The sequence below is a fragment of the Equus caballus genome, chromosome 20 (assembly GCF_041296265.1).
Source record: "Equus caballus isolate H_3958 breed thoroughbred chromosome 20, TB-T2T, whole genome shotgun sequence".
In the NCBI taxonomy this organism is placed as follows: domain Eukaryota; kingdom Metazoa; phylum Chordata; class Mammalia; order Perissodactyla; family Equidae; genus Equus; species Equus caballus.
Genome location: NC_091703.1, coordinates 46,578,976 through 46,596,921, shown reverse-complemented (window position 1 = coordinate 46,596,921; position 17,946 = coordinate 46,578,976). Strand labels below are relative to the sequence as shown.

At 54.1% G+C, this 17,946-nt stretch overlaps 1 protein-coding gene across 5 annotated transcripts; it reads left to right on the top strand.

Moving 5' to 3' along the window:
- Positions 1–4,516: 4,516 nt before the first annotated feature.
- On the top strand, positions 4,517–16,486 carry AARS2 (alanyl-tRNA synthetase 2, mitochondrial). Of its 5 annotated transcripts, none has more exons than XR_011429769.1 (22): positions 4,517–4,775; positions 5,592–5,783; positions 6,328–6,473; positions 6,697–6,864; positions 7,418–7,562; positions 9,547–9,692; positions 9,990–10,098; positions 10,373–10,411; positions 10,492–10,624; positions 11,103–11,236; positions 11,676–11,820; positions 12,035–12,210; positions 12,329–12,442; positions 12,539–12,679; positions 13,408–13,545; positions 13,626–13,735; positions 13,889–13,997; positions 14,280–14,402; positions 14,631–15,109; positions 15,311–15,394; positions 15,485–15,595; positions 16,034–16,486. XR_011429769.1 is itself a non-coding variant. In XM_070244644.1 (22 exons), the coding sequence occupies exons 1-22, from the start codon at positions 4,545–4,547 to the stop codon at positions 16,196–16,198; spliced, it is 2,946 nt and encodes a 981-aa protein (XP_070100745.1). In that variant the 5' UTR covers positions 4,517–4,544; the 3' UTR covers positions 16,199–16,486. The 5 variants fall into 5 exon arrangements, 4 of the variants coding, with proteins under 4 accessions (XP_070100745.1, XP_070100744.1, XP_070100743.1 ...); XM_070244644.1 differs by having other exon boundaries at positions 10,513–10,624; positions 12,038–12,210; positions 14,631–14,741; XM_070244643.1 differs by having other exon boundaries at positions 10,513–10,624; positions 14,631–14,741.
- The last annotated feature ends 1,460 nt before the right edge of the window (positions 16,487–17,946 follow it).

The window sequence follows — 17,946 nt, the reverse complement described above, 5'->3', positions numbered from 1 at the left end:
AGATGTCTAAACTTAAACTTCATACAAGCATACCTCAGAGATTTTGTGGGTTCAGTTCCAGACCACCACAATAAAGCGAGTCGTATGAATTTTTTAGTTTCCTGGTATATATAAAAGTTATGTTTACACTATACTGTAGTCTATTAAGCGTGCAATAGCATTATCTAAAAAAAAAGTACAAACCGTAATTAAAAATACTTCATTGCTAAAAAATGGTAACCATTTCTGAGCCTTCAGTGAGTCGTGATCTTTCTGTTGTTGGAGAATCTTATTTAAAAACACAGTATCTGTGAAGCAGACTAAAGCGAGGAGCAATAAAACAAGGTATGCCTGGATGTCCATAGCAAGCTCCTGATTGCCTTCCACAGACCTGCTTCCTCCCCGGGCTTTCCAGGTCAGTAAATGGCACCACCACCCACCCAGATACTCCAGTCATAAACTTAGAAATGGGTCTTTTCCCTCTTTCCCTGCATCTTATCCATTGACATATATGGCTCTATCTCCACATACAGCCTGACTCCAACCACATCTCGTCTCCACTGCTGCAGTCCTGTCCACCACCTCTCTCCTGGACAACAACATGCTAATAGGCATTCCTGCTTCCCCTCTTGCCTGAATAGTCCATTCTCTCCCAGTAGAATGATCTTTCAAAAGCATAAGTCAGATCATGTCACTTCCCTGCTTAAAGCCCTCTAATGGAACATTTTATCTGTAAATACATATTCTCCCTATCTCTCTTCTCTATAAAAACCTAGAAACAATTACCAACCCAGTAGCAATGAGCATGTGAGCAATGTTGAATGTGAGCTGCATGTTGAACATGCAGTCAGCAAAAACTTAGACTGCAGGAGACTCTACAGGTCAAACCTCCCTGGCTGCAAGAGACACACTGTAAGGAAAAGATGGGGATTAAAAGGCAATTTATAGCTTAAAAGACTTAAAACACAAATCAAGGAAGCCTTTGAAAATAACGGACAAGACTAATATCTAAGGATGAACATTTGGGTGACAAAACTATAAAGACATGCAAAGTAGAAAGTCAGGGTAATGATCACCTTTGGGACGAGGAAGCTGGTGGGAGCAGAGTCCATGGTGGGCTCCTGCATGGCCGCAAAGTTCTATTTCGAGAACAGGATAGTGGATACAAAAATGTCTGCTTTCTAATAATTAAGCTACACATTTGGTTTGGTTGACTTTTCTACATCTGTGTTTTATTATGTGATTTAGAAGGAAAAAAAGATTTTAAAAAAAATTCTCTAATACAGGGGTTAGCAAGCTTTTTTCAAAAGGCCAGACAGTATTTTAGGTTCTGCAGTCCAAGGGGCAAAATCGAGGATATTATGTAGGTACTTATATAATCATTTTAAATGTAACCATTTAAAAATGCATAAGGACAAACCCGAGCATTGGGACCCTCGAGGGTCCACTAATCCTTGAATTCCCAATCCCAGGAGGCTCCTGCAATCCGCGTCCCTACCCACTCGCCGAGTTCCTGAGGGCGCACCTCCCCTCCCCGCCTTCTCGTCCCCACGACCTCCGCGTCTCTTAGCAACAGGCGGACGCAACCGCCACGCTCGCTGCACCCAAGATGGGGAGGATGGGAGCGAGCACGCATGCGCAAGAGGAGCTCCTGGCTCCACCCACCTGCTTTGGGAAAAAGGGGACAGCCCCGGGGCACCCAAGCCCTGGGACCTGGCCCCCAGCCAAAGGCTGTGTCCCGACTCCTCCCACAAGTCTTCTGCCACATCCTTGTCACCCGAGGGATGGTGCAGTAGACTAGGGATAGCAACAACATCGCCTAGGAGCCTGCTAGAAATACTACAGAGCCCCAAACCTACCGAAGCGGTGTCTGCATTTCTAACAAGATCCCACGAGATCCCTATGCATATTAACGTTGACAAGCCTTGCTTTCACAATCCAGATAAGGCAAAGCCATAAAAAATACATCAAACTAGGAATACCTCTTCTAGGCTGAACTTTTACCCTAGACAGTAAGACAGCCTTTATGATTTGTAAGAGGAAGTTCCCATGCTGAGTTCCCTGTGCTCAGAAAAGGTGAAAATTCCCTGTGTCTCCTCTAACCATCAATCCAGGACAGAATGCATCACTGACCTCAGGTTCCTGCTCTCAAAACCAAAGGGGAAATCAGGAAGGAGAATTTCCATTCCCACAGTAAGGGTGTGGCTTCTTACGTAAGGTGAACAGAGAGAGCTCAAAGAATGGGCACCTTGGACCTGCTAAATAAGTCAAACAGCAACACAAGGACAATCCCAGACCCGGGAAGGCAGCACCCACACCTGGCTGAACAGCTCTCAAGAAACAGGCTCCATTTGCATTTTAACCCCCAAAATGAAATTCCTATGAATACTAAGTCAGTGGATGAGTCCTCATGAGAAGTTCCCAGGTCGTAACTTCCCAGTCTGGTGAGTTCTATCCATATCCATCTATCTTGGGAAACTGCAGACCTTAAGTTTAACTTCCTCATCAGATGACAGTGGCAAATCAGAATAGACATCCCAACCCTAGAAAAGCCACTTTGCTTCACTGGGAAATATTAAAAACTAAAGAGTGACTTACCAGAGAACACCACATTTAAGAAAAAGAAAATGATCATTTTTGAATGGCAAGGACAAAACAATAAGACGGGGAAAAGAACCTTTTTCAAACAGAAAACAACTCAAAAGACGCATTTCTAAAAATCCATGATACAGGCTACAATATGGATGAACCTTGAAAACATGATGCTAAGAAGCCAGTCACAGAAGACCATATATTGTATGATTCCATTTATATGAAATGTTCAGAATAGACAAATGTATAAAGAAAGTAGATTAGTGGTTGCCGAGGGCTGAGAGGGACGGGTGCTTGGGGGCTGATGGCTCACAGGTATGGGGTTTCTTTCAGAGGCAATGTAAATGTTCTAAAAGTGATTACGGTGATGGATGACAACTCTATGAATGTACTAAAAGCCGCTGAATTGTACACTTTAAATGGGTGAATTGTGTGGTATGTGAATTATATTTCAATAAAGCTGTTTGAAAAAAAATCCACGGCTCTACACTAGATCCACGTTAGTCTAAAAGCATGGAGTTCCTACTATAATGCAAATTCTTTCTGGGCAAAATCTGAAGAAGAAAAAAAAAATAAGTTGACATCCATACTAGGCAGAAGCCCCAGCTAAATTTCTCTAGCAAAAACACTCCCATCTCAGTTTGGGGAAGAATTTCGCAGTCTTCTCTCAAGATCATCAGTCTGACAGAAATCCCCATCTGGCTTTAGGTTCCTGTTCCAGAAACAGTGGAAAATCCAAAACAGGCAAAACACACTTTCAAAACACCTTTAATCTATGTGGACAAGGGAAAAAACAGAGGATCACAGGATGGACACCATGGGCTCTGTCAGAACACACAGTTGAGAATTCACTATCGCCATAGAAACAAGTGCGAAAAAGACTACACGTTTCCCAAGGAAACCGTGTTTCAAAGTCCCTCAATAACATAATTCACAAAGAATAGTGGCCAAAAGAGCCCCCCTCGATGGCCGAGGCCTTGTAGGTGACCACACTGCCAGCTCTGCTGCCTCCGTTGGGCTTCAACATGGGCAAATTCTCTTCTCAACCTGTGTAATTTTCCAAACCAAGAGCAGAGGGTATTACGAGAAGCCCAATGAGGACCCTGGCTACACCCACAAGGGCCTGTGTTGGCCTCATGGTCACAGCTGTCGCCATGGAAAGAAAGACAGAAGGGGGAGGTTGAACAGGTATCTCTCTCCTCCTGAAGCAAAACACAAAAGCCTAGGGCACTGGGAGACTGAGAGAAATCTCTACAGCTCTCAGCCAAAAACTTTGTCCTGCCCTGACGACCTGGATTCTCTCTAATCCCCAGGCAAATTAAAATACCAAATGTTATTAAGCAATTAATAATGGAGCAGATGCTGTTTGGCTCCTGTGTCTCTGCTAGACTCCTGCTCCGACAGGCCTGCTTCAGTTCCTAAGCACAAAACGCCATTCCCAATGCCAAGGGCAAAGGGAACTGGTAAGTGCCTAGAACAGCGCCCGCCATGTAGCAGGTATTCAATAAATATTTGTTGAATGACTCTTGAATGAATGCTGGTATTACCTCCCTTGGCACTCTCTGCCTTCTTCCCTCAGCCTGGAAACACACACACACACACACGCACACACACAAAGTTGAATCCACTGTTCACTCTAACTGCATCTGTAACGGTGCAAAATTAATAAACATAACAATTACTCCTACAGTATAGGTTTCTGGAGGTCAGGGATTTTTGTTAATTTTGTTACTAACGTACTTTAAGCGTCTACAACAATGACTGGTATAGGCTTCCAATGAACATTTGCTTAATGCCGACTGAATTAAGCGCCTACTATGTGCCAGGCCGCAGAGCTAGGTGTCCCCTTCCCAAGCCGCCTTGAGTCCTCCCATCGCCAGGGGCCGCTGTAGGAAACGCCCGGCTTCCTTCCCACGTCACCTTCTATCCCCGCAGTCCCCTTTGACCCCGTGAAGTCGCTGCCCCGAGTTAACATGGCGGCGCCGGTGGCTGCAGCCGGGCGGGCCATTCGGAGGACGCCCCCGTGGCGGGGCCCCAGCCGCCGGCCGCTCTCCTCCGCGTCCCCTCCACCCCGGGCCGCAGCCGTGCGGGCCGCCTTCCTGAGCTTCTTTCGGGACCGCCACGGCCACCGACTAGTGCCGTCCGCTTCCGTGCGGCCCCGCGGGGACCCCAGCTTGCTTTTCGTCAACGCGGGCATGAACCAGGTAGGCGCGGAGCCCCGCGCATCGGGGGCGGAGTTTGATTTTTCCAGAAAGAAAGGCGCTGCGGGATTGGGCAAAAGAAGCGAGGGGCGGAGCTTATAACTTTTGGGGAAAGACGGCGGTGTGCGGTTGGGCCGAGTGATGCGGCGCGCAAATTAGGGCTTGGGAAGGGCTAGACTTGGGTGCTTCGGGATTGGGCTTGATTTAGGTCCGGGGATGGGGAGTGTGGAGTCTCAGGGAGGCAGACTGGTGGGGGAAGTCTGGCTTCATTTATTCGTTCCTTAAATAAAGAGAATTCATTCACTAAATAAATGTTGATTGAGCACATGCGAGCTAGACTGTGTTCTCTCAGTTTTTTACTTTGAGCGCCACGTACCCTCTGTACATTGTCTTCATCTGTAAAATGGCCACTGGGAGGGGTTAACCTTACAAGTTGTCGAAGATCCCTGTTAAATGCTGACGTTGTGAGGCGCGCCCAGTACCCTGTGGTCTCAGTTTTGTACCCTGAAGTTATTGGGTTTGGTTAAAGAAGCTGCGATGGAGGATGCAGCTGCTCAGTGTCCTGTTTCCAACCACCAGTTCGTTCCTCCTCCTTTTACCTTGCCTGTCTAACCAGCAGAGGGTCTCTGTTTCAGTATTTACTTACTCCTTGTCTCCTCTACACACACCAGAGATGGATGCCCCAGGCTCCCAGGTTGCCTGCACTCTCAGGGGCGCAGTCAGCCTTCAGTCTGATTCGCTGTCTCTGTCCCCACTCCCCACCTTTCCTTTTTCTGAGGGACTAGGACATCTCTGTCTCCCTTCTTCATGTGTTTCCAGTTCAAGCCAATCTTCCTGGGCACGGTGGATCCACGAAGCGAGATGGCAGGCTTCCGACGTGTGGCCAACAGCCAGAAATGTGTGAGGGCTGGAGGACGCCACAGTGACCTGGAGGATGTGGGCCGAGACCTTTCCCATCATACCTTCTTTGAGATGCTTGGCAATTGGGCCTTTGGGGGTGAATATTTTAAGGTGAGTCTCCAGAAAGCTCCGGAGTTAGGAAAGGGTCAGTAGTCAGCCAAGAAGAGGATCAAGGTTAGTCGTGTCTCCACTCCTAGAGTCTGCTTAGGCGGGGTCTCATACCAGACAGAGGCAAAGTGCTAGATAAACATGTATGATAGGAATGTGTCTCACTTCCCTAATTGGATTGTAAGCTCCTTGAGGGCCAGGACTGTCCCTCCTGCCTAATGGCTGGACAGTCATTGTTGTATGAATAAATAGACAGTTAATACTAAAATGCAGGAGTTAAAAATCATTCCTGGCGGGGGTGGATAGAGGATTTCTTGGAGAAGGTGAGACTTGAAAGAAAGGAGAGTTTAGAAGAGGGAGGAAGCTTTCTGGGCAGGAAGAAAACTCAGAACAGAAATGGTCATGGCTTGTTCTGGAAACAAGGTGGGTGGTGGAATTGCTTTTGTCTTAAGCTGAGGGCTGAACTCTTGTGGCTTTAATGGCGCTTCAGTGGGGCCTCCTTCTCACCCATCTTTCTCTTGCTACCCCACGTGGGTTTCTGCTGCAGGAGGAGGCCTGCAGCATGGCCTGGGAGCTGCTGACTCAGGTCTATGGGATCCCTGAGGAGAGGCTCTGGGTCTCCTACTTTAGTGGTGACCCCAAGGTGGGGCTGGACCCAGACCTGGAGAGCAGGGACATCTGGCTCAGATTAGGGTAAGTTCATCCCCTGTTACGTCCACTCTTGGAGAGCAAGAAGACTGGAAAATAGAGACCACCAGCGCCAGTCCTCAGAGTCTCAGCATATCACAGGATATTGTGGGGTCAGCCCTGTTTCTTCTCTTGCTGAGCTTGACAGAGGGGCTCTCCTGGCACAGAAGGTCCCAGCTTCTAGATTTGTCTGTCTGTCTCCCTACCACCTGCTCGGCTTTCTTCCCAGGGTGCCTGCCAGCCGTGTGCTTTCCTTTGGACCACAGGAGAACTTCTGGGAGATGGGGGATACTGGCCCTTGTGGACCCTGTACTGAGATCCACTATGACCTGGCTGGTGGAGTGGGAACTCCCGAGCTGGTGGAGCTTTGGAATCTGGTCTTCATGCAACACAACAGGTAATGGGGTCCTGAAGCATGAGGAAAATCCTGACTGGAAGAGAAAAGGGTGGCATTCAGGAGCCTTTGATCCATTTCTTATAAAAACAGACACTTAAATGGTGCTTACTACATGCCAGACCCATTTCTAAACACTTTTCAGATAATAACTAATTTAACCCTAATCTTTGCCCATGACAGTTTAAACTAGTCACTGCTGCTCTCTGGCCTCTCCTCTCTTTATCACATGATGGAGTTGAATTTGATGATCTCCAAGATTTTCTTCTAGCCTTGACATGTCTCTTTCTAAGGGCAAAGAGTTCTGTCCCAGAAAGGGCATGTGTGGGTCCAGGCAAGGGCCCCAGCAGGAGTGAGGATGGAGATCACCCTTTATGAGAAAAGACAGGACCCAGGCCATCATCATCTGCATTTGAGGAGAGGGGATGACACTGCCCTCTGGTTCCTCCCACTGTCAGCCCCCTTGGACTCGTCCTCATTCTTCTCCTCCCCTTGGGCATCTGCCTCACACCTGTAATCCTGGTGGGTCCTCACCTTGCACACCCTCCCTGGCCAGAGAGGCAGATGGAAGCCTGCAGCCCCTGCCCCAGCGGCATGTGGACACAGGAATGGGCCTGGAAAGGCTAGTGGCTGTGCTGCAAGGCAGACGCTCCACCTACGACACTGACCTCTTTTCCCCGCTGCTCAGCGCCATACACCAGGTGAGTCTGCCTATTCGCTTCCAGAAGCCCCTCGACCTGCGTGTCACCGGTGCTCACCACTATTGCTTTCTATCTTTGTTGAAAACTCAGAGTATTCCTTCATGTGGGGACGGTGACCAGCCAAGGATACCAGGGTGTCAAACATGAGGCTAGGATTTGTGTTTATCACCTGATATTGCTCCTAACTCCTTCCTTTATTTATTCAAAAAGTATGCATTGATTGCTTACTTTGTGTTAAATCCTTTGTTCTTGGTACAGGAGATACAGCAGTAATCAGAAAAGAGATCATGGGGACTACATTCTAGCCCAAGAGATAGAGAAACAATAAATGTGTTAAAGAACAAGATAGCAGCTTACAGGTTGTGAACAGGCAGTAAACATGGGTGATAGTAACTAGGAGGCGGCGTATACAGAGGCATCTAAGATGAAGTGTTTGCAGAAGGCTCAGCACGGAGGTGATCTCTGAGCAGAATCCTGAAGGAGGAGGAGTCAGCCACAGGAAGCTCTTTCCAGGCAGAGGGGGCAGCAGGTACCGAGGACCTGAGGCAAGAAAGGAACAAAAAGGTGGCCAACCAGCTAAAGTAGCACCACATGGGAGGTAGTTAGTTTTTTCTGTATAACAAACCACCCAACACTTTATAGCTTAAAACAGCACCATTTATTTAGTGTATGAGTCCGTGGGCTAACAATATGTGCTGGGCTTAGCTGGGTCATTCTTTTGGTCTTATATGAGCTCACTCATACATCTGTGGTCAGCTGCTAGACAGCTGTACTTCTGGGGTTGGCTGTCTGTCAGTTTGGGACAATGGGGGTGACCAGGCTGGGTGTCTGTCATCCAGCAGGCTAGCTCAGACTGTTTCACATGACAGCTCAGCAAGGTTCCAAGGAGAGCAGAAGCACATGAGGCCTAGGCTCAGAACAGTGTCATTTCCATTCTGTTGGCCACAGCAAGTCACAAGCCTAGCCCAGATTCAAGGGATGGAGAGGTAGATTCTGTCCCTTGATGGGACAGATGGACAGTCACTTTGCACAGTGGCATGCACACAGGAAAGGGAAGGATCGTGGCCATTTTTGCAAACGATCTGCCACAGAAAGGAAGGCCAGAGTCAAATCTTGTAGGGCGTTGAGGTCCAAGTAGGACTTTTATTCTAAGTGTGATGAGGAGGGTTCTAAGCGGGGAGGGGCGTGATCTGATTGACACTTTTAAAAGGCCACTCCTGTTGCTGTGTGGAGGGTAGACTGGAGGGAGATGAGAGTAGAAGCTGAGAAACAACTGAGAGGCTCTTTCATAGTCCAGGGGAGAGATAATAGGGCCTGGCTGAGTAGCAGTGGAAGTAGGGAAAAGTAGATTGATTGGAGAGATCTCACGGAGGTAGAAGCTGAGGGCCCCACTGACGGATTGGATGGGGAGGGGAAAGAAAGTCAAGGCTGGCTCTCAGTTTTCGACTTGAGCAGTGCGGTGAATGGCAGGACTGTTTGTGGAGGGGGTGCTGGGGAAGAGGCAGGTTTGGAGCTGGATGAAGCAAGCACTCTGCTCTGGAGTGCTTACCTGCCCTCTCTGCCCAGTGACAGCTGTAGAGGCCGATGGGGTAATGGAGAGCACCTGGAGGCACACGGGCCTGGTTCAAATCCCAGATCTGCTCCTGATGAGTGGTGTGGCCTTGTGGCCCTTAGCTCCTCTGAGCCTCAGGTTCCTCTTTAAAGCTAGGATAGTAAGACCTCCCAGAAGAGGTGTTGTTCAAGCATCCACCCAGTTCTGATAGCAGAGATTCAGCAAGTGATCACAGCTATGATCATTGTTAGTGCTGAAAGTGGGCCCCAAGAGGCCAGGGACTGGCTCTCAGTCGTCTTTGGAGCTTCTCCAGCCAGGCCATTCCAGATGTAGTCGTCCTTAGGGGTGAGGGCAGATGCTCTCGTGGTGATAAAGAGCATCTGGGCCAGGTCAGGCAGGGCCTGCAGCCGTGTCTCCTCTCCTGGTTTCCAGGGTTGCGGGGCACCCCCTTACTTGGGTCGAGTAGGGGCAGCAGACGAGGGGCGCACAGACACGGCGTACCGCGTGGTGGCTGATCACATCCGCACACTCAGTGTCTGCATCGCCGATGGCGTCTCCCCTGGAATGTCAGGTGCCCCGTGAGTCTGGAGGGGCTACAGAGGGGCAGAGCTGCTGGCGTTGCAGGGGAGGGGAGGGAAGGAGATGGAGAGGTGGGTCGGGGTGAGATGGCAGGAGAAGCGGAGTAAGGGAGAGGGCTTTGGGTGGGAGCACACACTCGGGACCTCGTCCTCCCCACTCTCTGTACTGCTGACCAGGGGCTCCTGGGGTTTGCATCTGGGCCCTGAGCCCTTCTAGGCTGGACCTCGTCCTCCCCACTCTCTGTACTGCTGACCAGGGGCTCCTGGGGTTTGCATCTGGGCTCTGAACCCTTCTAGGCTGGTTCTTCGTCGGATCCTCCGTCGAGCCGTGCGGTTCTCCTCGGAGGTGTTGCGAGCACCACCCGGCTTCCTAGGCAGCCTGGTGCCAGTAGTGGTGGAGACGCTGGTAAGGGCAGAGCTTCCTCTCTCCTCTGGGCCTCCTTGGGCATTCAGGGATCCTGCCACTGAGCCTAGACAGTGCCCCTGGCCTGGGCTCCCCACCCTAGATGTCCAGCCCAACTCCTGTCAGCAGGCTGAGAAAGCTGGAATTGCTTACAAAAAGCAGAGGGTCTTAGACCTTGGGACTGCTGTATCCCCACCCCTCGGGGAGGCCCAGGGTGGGGAGGTGGAGAGCGGGCTGCTGCCTTTCCCACCTCCTCAGCCCTTTCTTCCTCCCCCAGGGAGACGCTTATCCAGAACTGCAGAACAACTCAGCCCAGGTACTGGATTTGGATGGGGCAGGGAGGTTCTGACAGAAGTGGCAGAGAGAGGCTCTCCATCCAAGGAGGCCCAGCTCCAGGCCTTCCGTGCCTCCGTTCAGATAGCCAGCCTGGTGTCGGAGGACGAGGCGGCCTTCCTGGCCTCCCTGCAGCGGGGCCGGCGCATCATCGACCGGACTGTGAGGCGCCTGGGGCCGTCCCATGTGTTCCCTGGTGAGTGGGGCACCTGGCCAGGCTGTGAGGGCTTCATTAGGCAAGCCAGGGGAAGCAGAGGAGGGAGCTCTGGGCCAGGCCTGTGCCTCACATCCCCCTCCCCCATGGCCCTCTCCCACAGCCAGACCTCTCTGGCGGGAACAGCACCCTCTTCTCCCCACTTCACTGCCCAGCTGGCCCTGCCTGCAGTCTCTACCTTCCAAGGCTGGCTTTGTGTCTAGAATGAGTTTCCTTTGTCCTCTGAAATGATGTGTGCCAGGGGATACCCTGGGCTACCGCCAGCTCTGGCCTTGGAGCATGAAGCCTGAAGGTGACCCCTCTCCTGGGCCCGCCCAGTGTACCTGTTACCTGGCAGGCCCTGGTACCTGGCAGCCTCTGTGTGGTTAGAAAGGCCCTGGCCCTTACTTCTCCCTCACTTCCTCCCCTCCCTCTATCCTAGCCCTCCCCCCTCAACACCCCTTGTCTTCCTTCCTCAAAGCCGAAGTGGCCTGGTCCTTGTCACTGTCTGGAAACCTGGGGCTCCCCCTGGACCTGGTAGAGCTGATGCTGGAGGAGAAAGGGGTGCAGCTGGACTCCGCCGGGCTGGCGCAGCTGGCCCAAGAGGAGGCTCAGGTACAGGCTACAGGCAGGGGCACTGAGCCCCTTCCCCAGCCCTGAGTTCCTGAGCAGGGAGCTGCAGCTATGGGGGAAAACAGGAGGTGAGGTAGGGTCTGTCCCCTCACCTTAGCCCCCACGCACAGCCCGTAGAGATGAACACTAGTGCAGTGGACTAAACAGAGGAGCAGAAGGGGAGAGGCCTGCACAGCATTGTAGAGAGGTGGCCTCCAGGGGCAGCAGTGGGTGAGGGTGGCCTGATCCTGATACCCTGCATGATGGGTGGTTCCCTAGCCAGCCCAGAGACTCTAACAGCTACCAAACCCTGATGGCTTAGTCCAGATGGAGCAGCCGGGGCCACACATCTGTGTGGCAGAGGGACAAGACTCTGCAGAGGCTCAAGTCCCATTGCACTCACTGCACACCCCTTCCATGCACACATGCCCCTGTCCTGCAGCGCCGGGCCCAGCAGGCTGAGCCAATCCAGGAGCAGGGACTGCAGCTCGATGTCCATGCGCTGGGGGAGCTGCAGCGCCGAGGGGTGCCCCCAACCGACGACAGCCCCAAGTACAGCTACTCCCTGCAGCCCGGCGGGGGTTATGGTGAGAGCCTGGACTGAAGCGGTGGACCCGATTGGGAGGGACATTGGAGATGGTTGCTGCCAACCTTATGCATTCTCCGGGGTAGCCACCTGGGGTCGCTGTGGCCCCAGCTAGAAGTGACCCGAGCCACATGCCTGTTGGCTTCAAATAAGGCACAGACCCACATCCCATGTCCCAAACCCCTGCTTCATTGTGATAAGCATTCTTTGCCCAGCAGAGTTCGGTACTTGTGAGGCCCAGGTGCTCCAGCTGTATACAGAGGATGGAAGAGCTGTGGCATCTGTGGGGGAAGGGCAGCGCTGTGGCCTCCTCTTGGACAGAACCAACTTCTATGCTGAACAGGGAGGTCAGGCTTCAGACAGAGGCTACCTGGTGCGGGTGGAGCAGCAGGTGAGCCCCCCCCACAGAGAGGCTAACTTCAGGAGGCAGACCTGTGCCTGGAAGGGAGCTGAGTGGAGGGAAAGGCTGCAAGCAGTCACTCAAGTGCCTTGGCCCCTGCCTTTCCCAGGATGTGCTGTTCCCAGTGGCCCGGGCCCAGGTCTGTGGGGGCTTCATCCTGCATGAAGCAGTGGCCCCTGAGTGCCTAAAGGTGGGGGACCAGGTGCAGCTGCACGTGGATAAGGTAAGGGCCCCACCCCTGCTGTTCTGATATCCTGCAGCCCCTTTAGTCTCCCCACCCCCACCTCACCCAGGACGCTGGGTGACAGAAGTGTTTCAGGCCTGGCGTCTGGGCTGCATGGAGAAGCACACAGCCATCCACCTGCTGAACTGGGCCCTGCGGCAGGCCCTGGGCCCTGGCACAGAGCAGCGCGGCTCGCATCTCAATCCTGAGCACCTGCGCCTCGACGTGGCCACCCAGGTGAGCAGAGCACAGAAAGATAGGCTTCACGTGAGGCGACAACCTTAAAGAGAGAGAACCTGGTGGTGTGGGGAGTTCAGCCAGTCCGAGGGCCTGGGCTCCATCACTGTGGGACCTTGGGCAGGGGTCTTCCCGTCATGCTTCTCCTGCACCAGGGCTCCTCCTGACCAGAGGCGTCGGGCTAGACAGTGTCTGGAGCCCTCCCTTCATCTCCAGCCACTCAGCTTCCTTGTTCCTGCTGTCACCCAAGCCATTCTTGCTCAACCAGCTGCCCTCTCCCTTCTCTGCCACCCTGTCTCCCCTCCTTGCACATCTGGCCCAAATCCTTCCTCCAGGAGGCGCACACTGACTAAATCCCATTCCCCCAATCACCCCGTGCTCCTGCAGCTCCCCCATCCTCTGTTTCTCCCCCATCCTCTGTTTCTCCCCCATTGGACTGCCCTTTGTTGTAAGCTCCCTGAGGACAGAGCCTCCATTTTCTGTTTCTTCATCTACTTTTCGTGCCTAATGAAAGGCCTACAGCTTCCAGAAGGCCCAACTCCCAGATAGCTTTCTAAGGAAAAGAATTGTCTGCTTCACAATGTTTATTGAGCACCGATTGTGTGCCAGCCACTGTTCTGGAATCTGAGCTTAGTTCAGTGAACATTGAGTGATGCTTCTTAATGCATCAGTTATAGGCACGGGGCTGACTGGCTGTCAGTCTGTCCATTTCCCCCCCACCCCACCAGGCCCCACTGACCCCAGAGCAGCTCCAGGCAGTGGAGGGCATTGTGCAGGAGGCCGTAGGACAAGATGAGGCTGTGTACATGGAGGAGGTGGCCCTGGCATGCACTGCCCACGTCCCCGGCCTGCGTTCTCTGGATGAGGTGAGTTGGGGGAGCCCCCTTGGTGGAGACTGCCTGACCCGGGCAGGCCAGGTAACAGAGCTGTCCCCTCTCACCCTCAGATATACCCAGATCCTGTGCGGGTGGTGTCCGTGGGGGTGCCTGTGGCCCATGCATTGGACCCCGCCTCCCAGGCTGCCCTGCAGACCTCCGTGGAGCTATGCTGTGGGACGTGAGTCACTCCATTCTGCCTGCCCTGGCCTGGGGCCCTGGATCCTCACCCTTCCTTGGTCTTTGGAGCCACCAGCCTCTGGTTTTGAAATCAGGCTGCTCTTTTCTCTCCCAACATCCTCCTTGACGTCCTCCTCCCACCGTTTGCCCACAGGCACCTGCTACGCACAGGGGCTGTAGGGGACCTGGTCATCGTTGGGGAGCGCCAGCTCACCAAGGGCACCACCCGCCTGCTGGCCATCACTGGGGAGCAGGCCCAGCAGGTCAGCACGGCAGCTGGGCCGGGAGGCTGCTGGTCGTGGAGAGGGGGCAGGGGCCACACACAGCTGACACTCAGGCTGCAGAACCAGTGTCTGTACAAGTGCACTGATGTGGTCGTAGCAGCTGCTAGCACCTGGCATCTGTCATGATTAGTTGGTGCCTTGATTAGTCCTGATTGTTAAACGTTTCTAATTCAGCCCTGACCAGCAGTGGGTTGAGAGCTCCTGTCCTGGGGAGGCAAAAGTAAGCTGAGCGGCCCTGGCCATCCTCTTCCCTTCCTGCAGGCCCGAGAGGTGGGCCAGAGCCTGGCCCAGGAGGTAGAAGCAGCCGCGGAGCGGCTGAGTCGGGGCAGCCGGGATGTGGTGGAGGCACAGCGGCTATCCAAGGACATGGGACGACTCACTGATGTGAGGCCACCCCCCCCATGGAGCTTCTCCCCACCATCTCCTGGCCCTGTTCCCTTCCCCGTGCCTCCCCAACCCTTCCAGCACTCCTGGGGACTCCACCTGGCCCAATGTTTGTCGTTTGTCTGCAGGGTGGGATGTGGTGGATGTGGTCTCTGCCCCTGCTGGTCCCTGCCCCAGAGGCTGTGGCTCAGGGAGGGGGTTAAGGATGATGTCCTCTTCTGGCTGTAGGCTGTAGACACTGCCATGATGCCTCAGTGGCAGCGGCGGCAGCTTCAGGCCACTCTGAAGGTGCTGCAGCGGCGTGCCAACACTGCCATCCGAAAGCTGGAAGTGGGGCAGGTGAGAGGAGGGGCAGCCGCACCATGGGGCAGATACCAGGTGTGGCCAGCAAGGGTCAGAGATGCTCTAGCAGGCACACTGAGAAGCCTCAAGGCCTGCAGGGGGCAGGGCACAGCTCCTGCCTGCTGGGTGCCATCACCACCACCCCCGGCTTCTTTCTGCCAAACTGTCTCCCCCCAACTCCCAAGTCTGGCCCAGACTCTCCTCCAGGAGCCAACCGACTTGATTGCACCATTCAACCCTAATTGCTCCTCCACTGTGGATCCTCCTTCCTCCCGCCCCCTCTCATCCATCTGTGCTTCAGCCTTCGTCCTTTCACTCTCAGTGGCCTATTTGTAGGGGCCTGGAGCTACGATGAAAGGGAAGAGGTGAGGGAGGAGAGGAAGGACACTGGTGGGACCCAAAAAGAGGCCATTCTAGGCAGAACTCCTGGCCCCTCTGCTCAAAGCTGAAGACCTTTGCCGGGGGCAGGGGGAGGAGGGGAGCGGATTCTGGAGTGGGGCTCAGTTCAGAAGTGGGGGCCAGTCGCCCCCCAGCCTGATCCCTGTGCTGTCCTTCCTGCCCCACAGGCTGCACAGAAAACCCAGGAGCTGCTGCGGCGGCACTCAGAGGGGCCCCTGATTGTGGACACGGTTTCCACTGAGTCCCTCTCAGTGAGTGCTGGGGTTGGGGGTGACCCCAGGGATTGGGGAGGGGAGGTAGGTGGGAGTCCAGGGAGTCACCATCTGCCCTCCCTTGCCCAGGTGCTGGTGAAGGTGGTCCGGCAGCTGTGTGAGCAGGTGCCCAGCACATCCGTGCTTCTACTCAGCCCCCAGCCCCAGGGGCATGTGCTGTGTGCCTGTCAGGTGGCCCAGGTGAGGGAAGAGGGAGAGCAGCCTGTCACCCGGCCCATCTCTTAGTCCACTCTCCAATTCCACGCCTTTTATTCCTCCCAGATCAGGGAGCCAAGGCTGGGTAGAGGTGATTTATGAGGACACCCCAGGATGGGGATAGGGCCATCTCCTTGTCCCTAAACCACACCCCCCCCCCAACCAGAGAAGGCACTGTGGGATTCCCTAATTACCACCCCCCCCACACAAGGCCGCACATCCCTTGCAAGTAAGTAGCAGACATTCATCAGCCTCCACACGTTCCCAGCCCAACCTTCTGTCCCCTCACCCAATTTGCCCCACCATGTGCCCAGCTGGGGAGGGGAATGCTACTCACCGTGACTCCACTCTCTAGGGTGCATTGAGTGGCTAGGGGCAGGGAGGGCTGCCCTGCATCACTGCCCCTTCTGTTTCTGTCCCCAGAGTGTCTCGCCAGCCTTCACAGCAGAGGCCTGGGCGCTGGCCGTGTGCAGCCACATGGGGGGCAAGGCCTGGGGCTCTCGAGTGGTGGCCCAGGGCACCGGAAGCACTGCAGACCTGGAAGCTGCCCTCAGTACAGCCCGAGCCTATGCCCTCAACCAGCTCTGAGCCAGGCTCCCCCAGGGACTCACACAGACCAAAGAGACAGCACACAGCCCAGTACCAGGAGCCTGAAGGAGCCAGCAGAACCTCCCTAGAGGCTGAAGCAGAGGACTAGAGGCTTGAGGTCAAGCAGCTGAGCTGAAGAGGGCCACCCTGGGCTGGGCCCTGCGTGGACACAAGGAGATGTGGACTGGGAAAGGCAGAAGTGGGCCAGGAGACACCCCCCCACTAGGTGAATGTGAAGACATGCCTCTGATTGCTCATTAAAAAGTATTTCAGGGGGCTGGCCCCGTGGCCGAGTGGTTAAGTTCGCACGCTCTGGTGTAGGTGGTCCATTGTTTCGTTGGTTCGAATCCTGGGCGCGGACATGGCACTGCTCATCAGCCCACACTGAGGCAGCATCCCACATACCACAACTAGAAGGACCCACAACGAAGAATATACAACTATGTACCGGGGGGCTTTGGGGAGAAAAAGGAAAAAAAAATCTTTAAAAAAAAAAGTATTTCAGGGGCTGGCCCAGTGGCGCAGCCATTAAGTTCACATGTTCTGCTTCTGCGGCCCAGGGTTTGCCGTTTCAGATCCCAGATGCGGACCTATGCACTGCGTGGCAAGCCATGCTGTGGCAGGCGTCCCACATATAAAGTAGAGAAAGATGGGCACGACAGATGTTAGCTCAGGGTGAGTCTTCCTCAGCAAAAAAAAAAGGAGGATTGGTGGCAGATGTTAGCTGAGGGCTAATCTTCCTCGAAAAAAAAAAAAAATTAGAGCACAGCTGCCCTCCTGGCGTCATTTCCTGCATGACTTCTCATTCTAACTGAGGCACCAGTGATCTGTGGGTAAGCCACTGAGGAGGGCTTGAAAGGGACCCAGCCGCTGTGCTTGCTCAGCCCATGGAGCTGCAGAGCTTTACCTTGGGATCCTAGGAACTGCAGCCGTAGCTGAGTTCACTGGTGCTCATGGCACATCCGGCTCTTTACACGTGTACACCGCGAGGTGAGGAGTTGTGGGACCCCCGTCTTATTGATGAGTTCACCAAGCTTCTGAAGTGTTAACCTGCCCAGGGTACCCCACCAGTAATGGTCGGCAGAGCTGGAATTAAGCTGAGCGCTGCCTCCGAAAATTCCCACCTCCCTGATTGCCTCTCCCCTTCTGAAGGACAATTTCTTTTTCTTACTAGCCAAGAGGCGGGCTTGGCATCAGGCTTAAGGCTGTGTGGAGGAGCACTGTGGAGGCCTGGAACCTTCCTGCCTGGTGCCAGTCATCAGGCTTGTCTACATCTGGAGAAAGGCGCAAGGTGCCACTCTGCAGGGATGCCCCGCCCCCCGCTCTCCTGCAGGGCCTGGGGTCGCCCGGAGGCCTCAGGGGAGTTCCGGTAACTCCTGCAGGTGCCCTTCCACCCTCGTCTTCCAGAGACTGACTGCTGATGCTTTTCCCGGATGTCTTTCCACTGGCCACCTCCCATCCCCCTTTCCACACAAAAGGCACCAAGAGGGAACAACACTCCAGCCCAGGAGCTGCCCCGGGTCCCCGACTCCTCACTTTCCCCGACAAAAGCCCACCCATTCCTAACATGTCTCCCAAGAGCACAAAGCTGCCCCAGGACCAGAGTTTCCACCACCCGCACGGCGGCCTGCACACCGCGTTCGACGACCCTTCCTTGCATCGAGCCCGTGCCAAAGCTCGTAGCCACAACGACTAGAGACAGATCCACATGCTTGCAGGGCACGCGGCGAAGACGCGGGGCCCGCGCA

What these genes read in the sequence shown, in the direction of transcription:
- AARS2 (XM_070244641.1), top strand. Translation starts at nt 4,545, where the DNA reads ATGGCGGCGCCGGTGGCTGCAGCCGGGCGGGCCATTCGGAGGACGCCC. An exon ending in GCCGTCCCATGTGTTCCCTG is followed by an intron (nt 10,625 to 11,102) that starts GTGAGTGGGGCA and finishes CCTTCCTCAAAG; the next exon opens with CCGAAGTGGCCTGGTCCTTG. An exon ending in TGGCCCAAGAGGAGGCTCAG is followed by an intron (nt 11,237 to 11,675) that starts GTACAGGCTACA and finishes CCTGTCCTGCAG; the next exon opens with CGCCGGGCCCAGCAGGCTGA.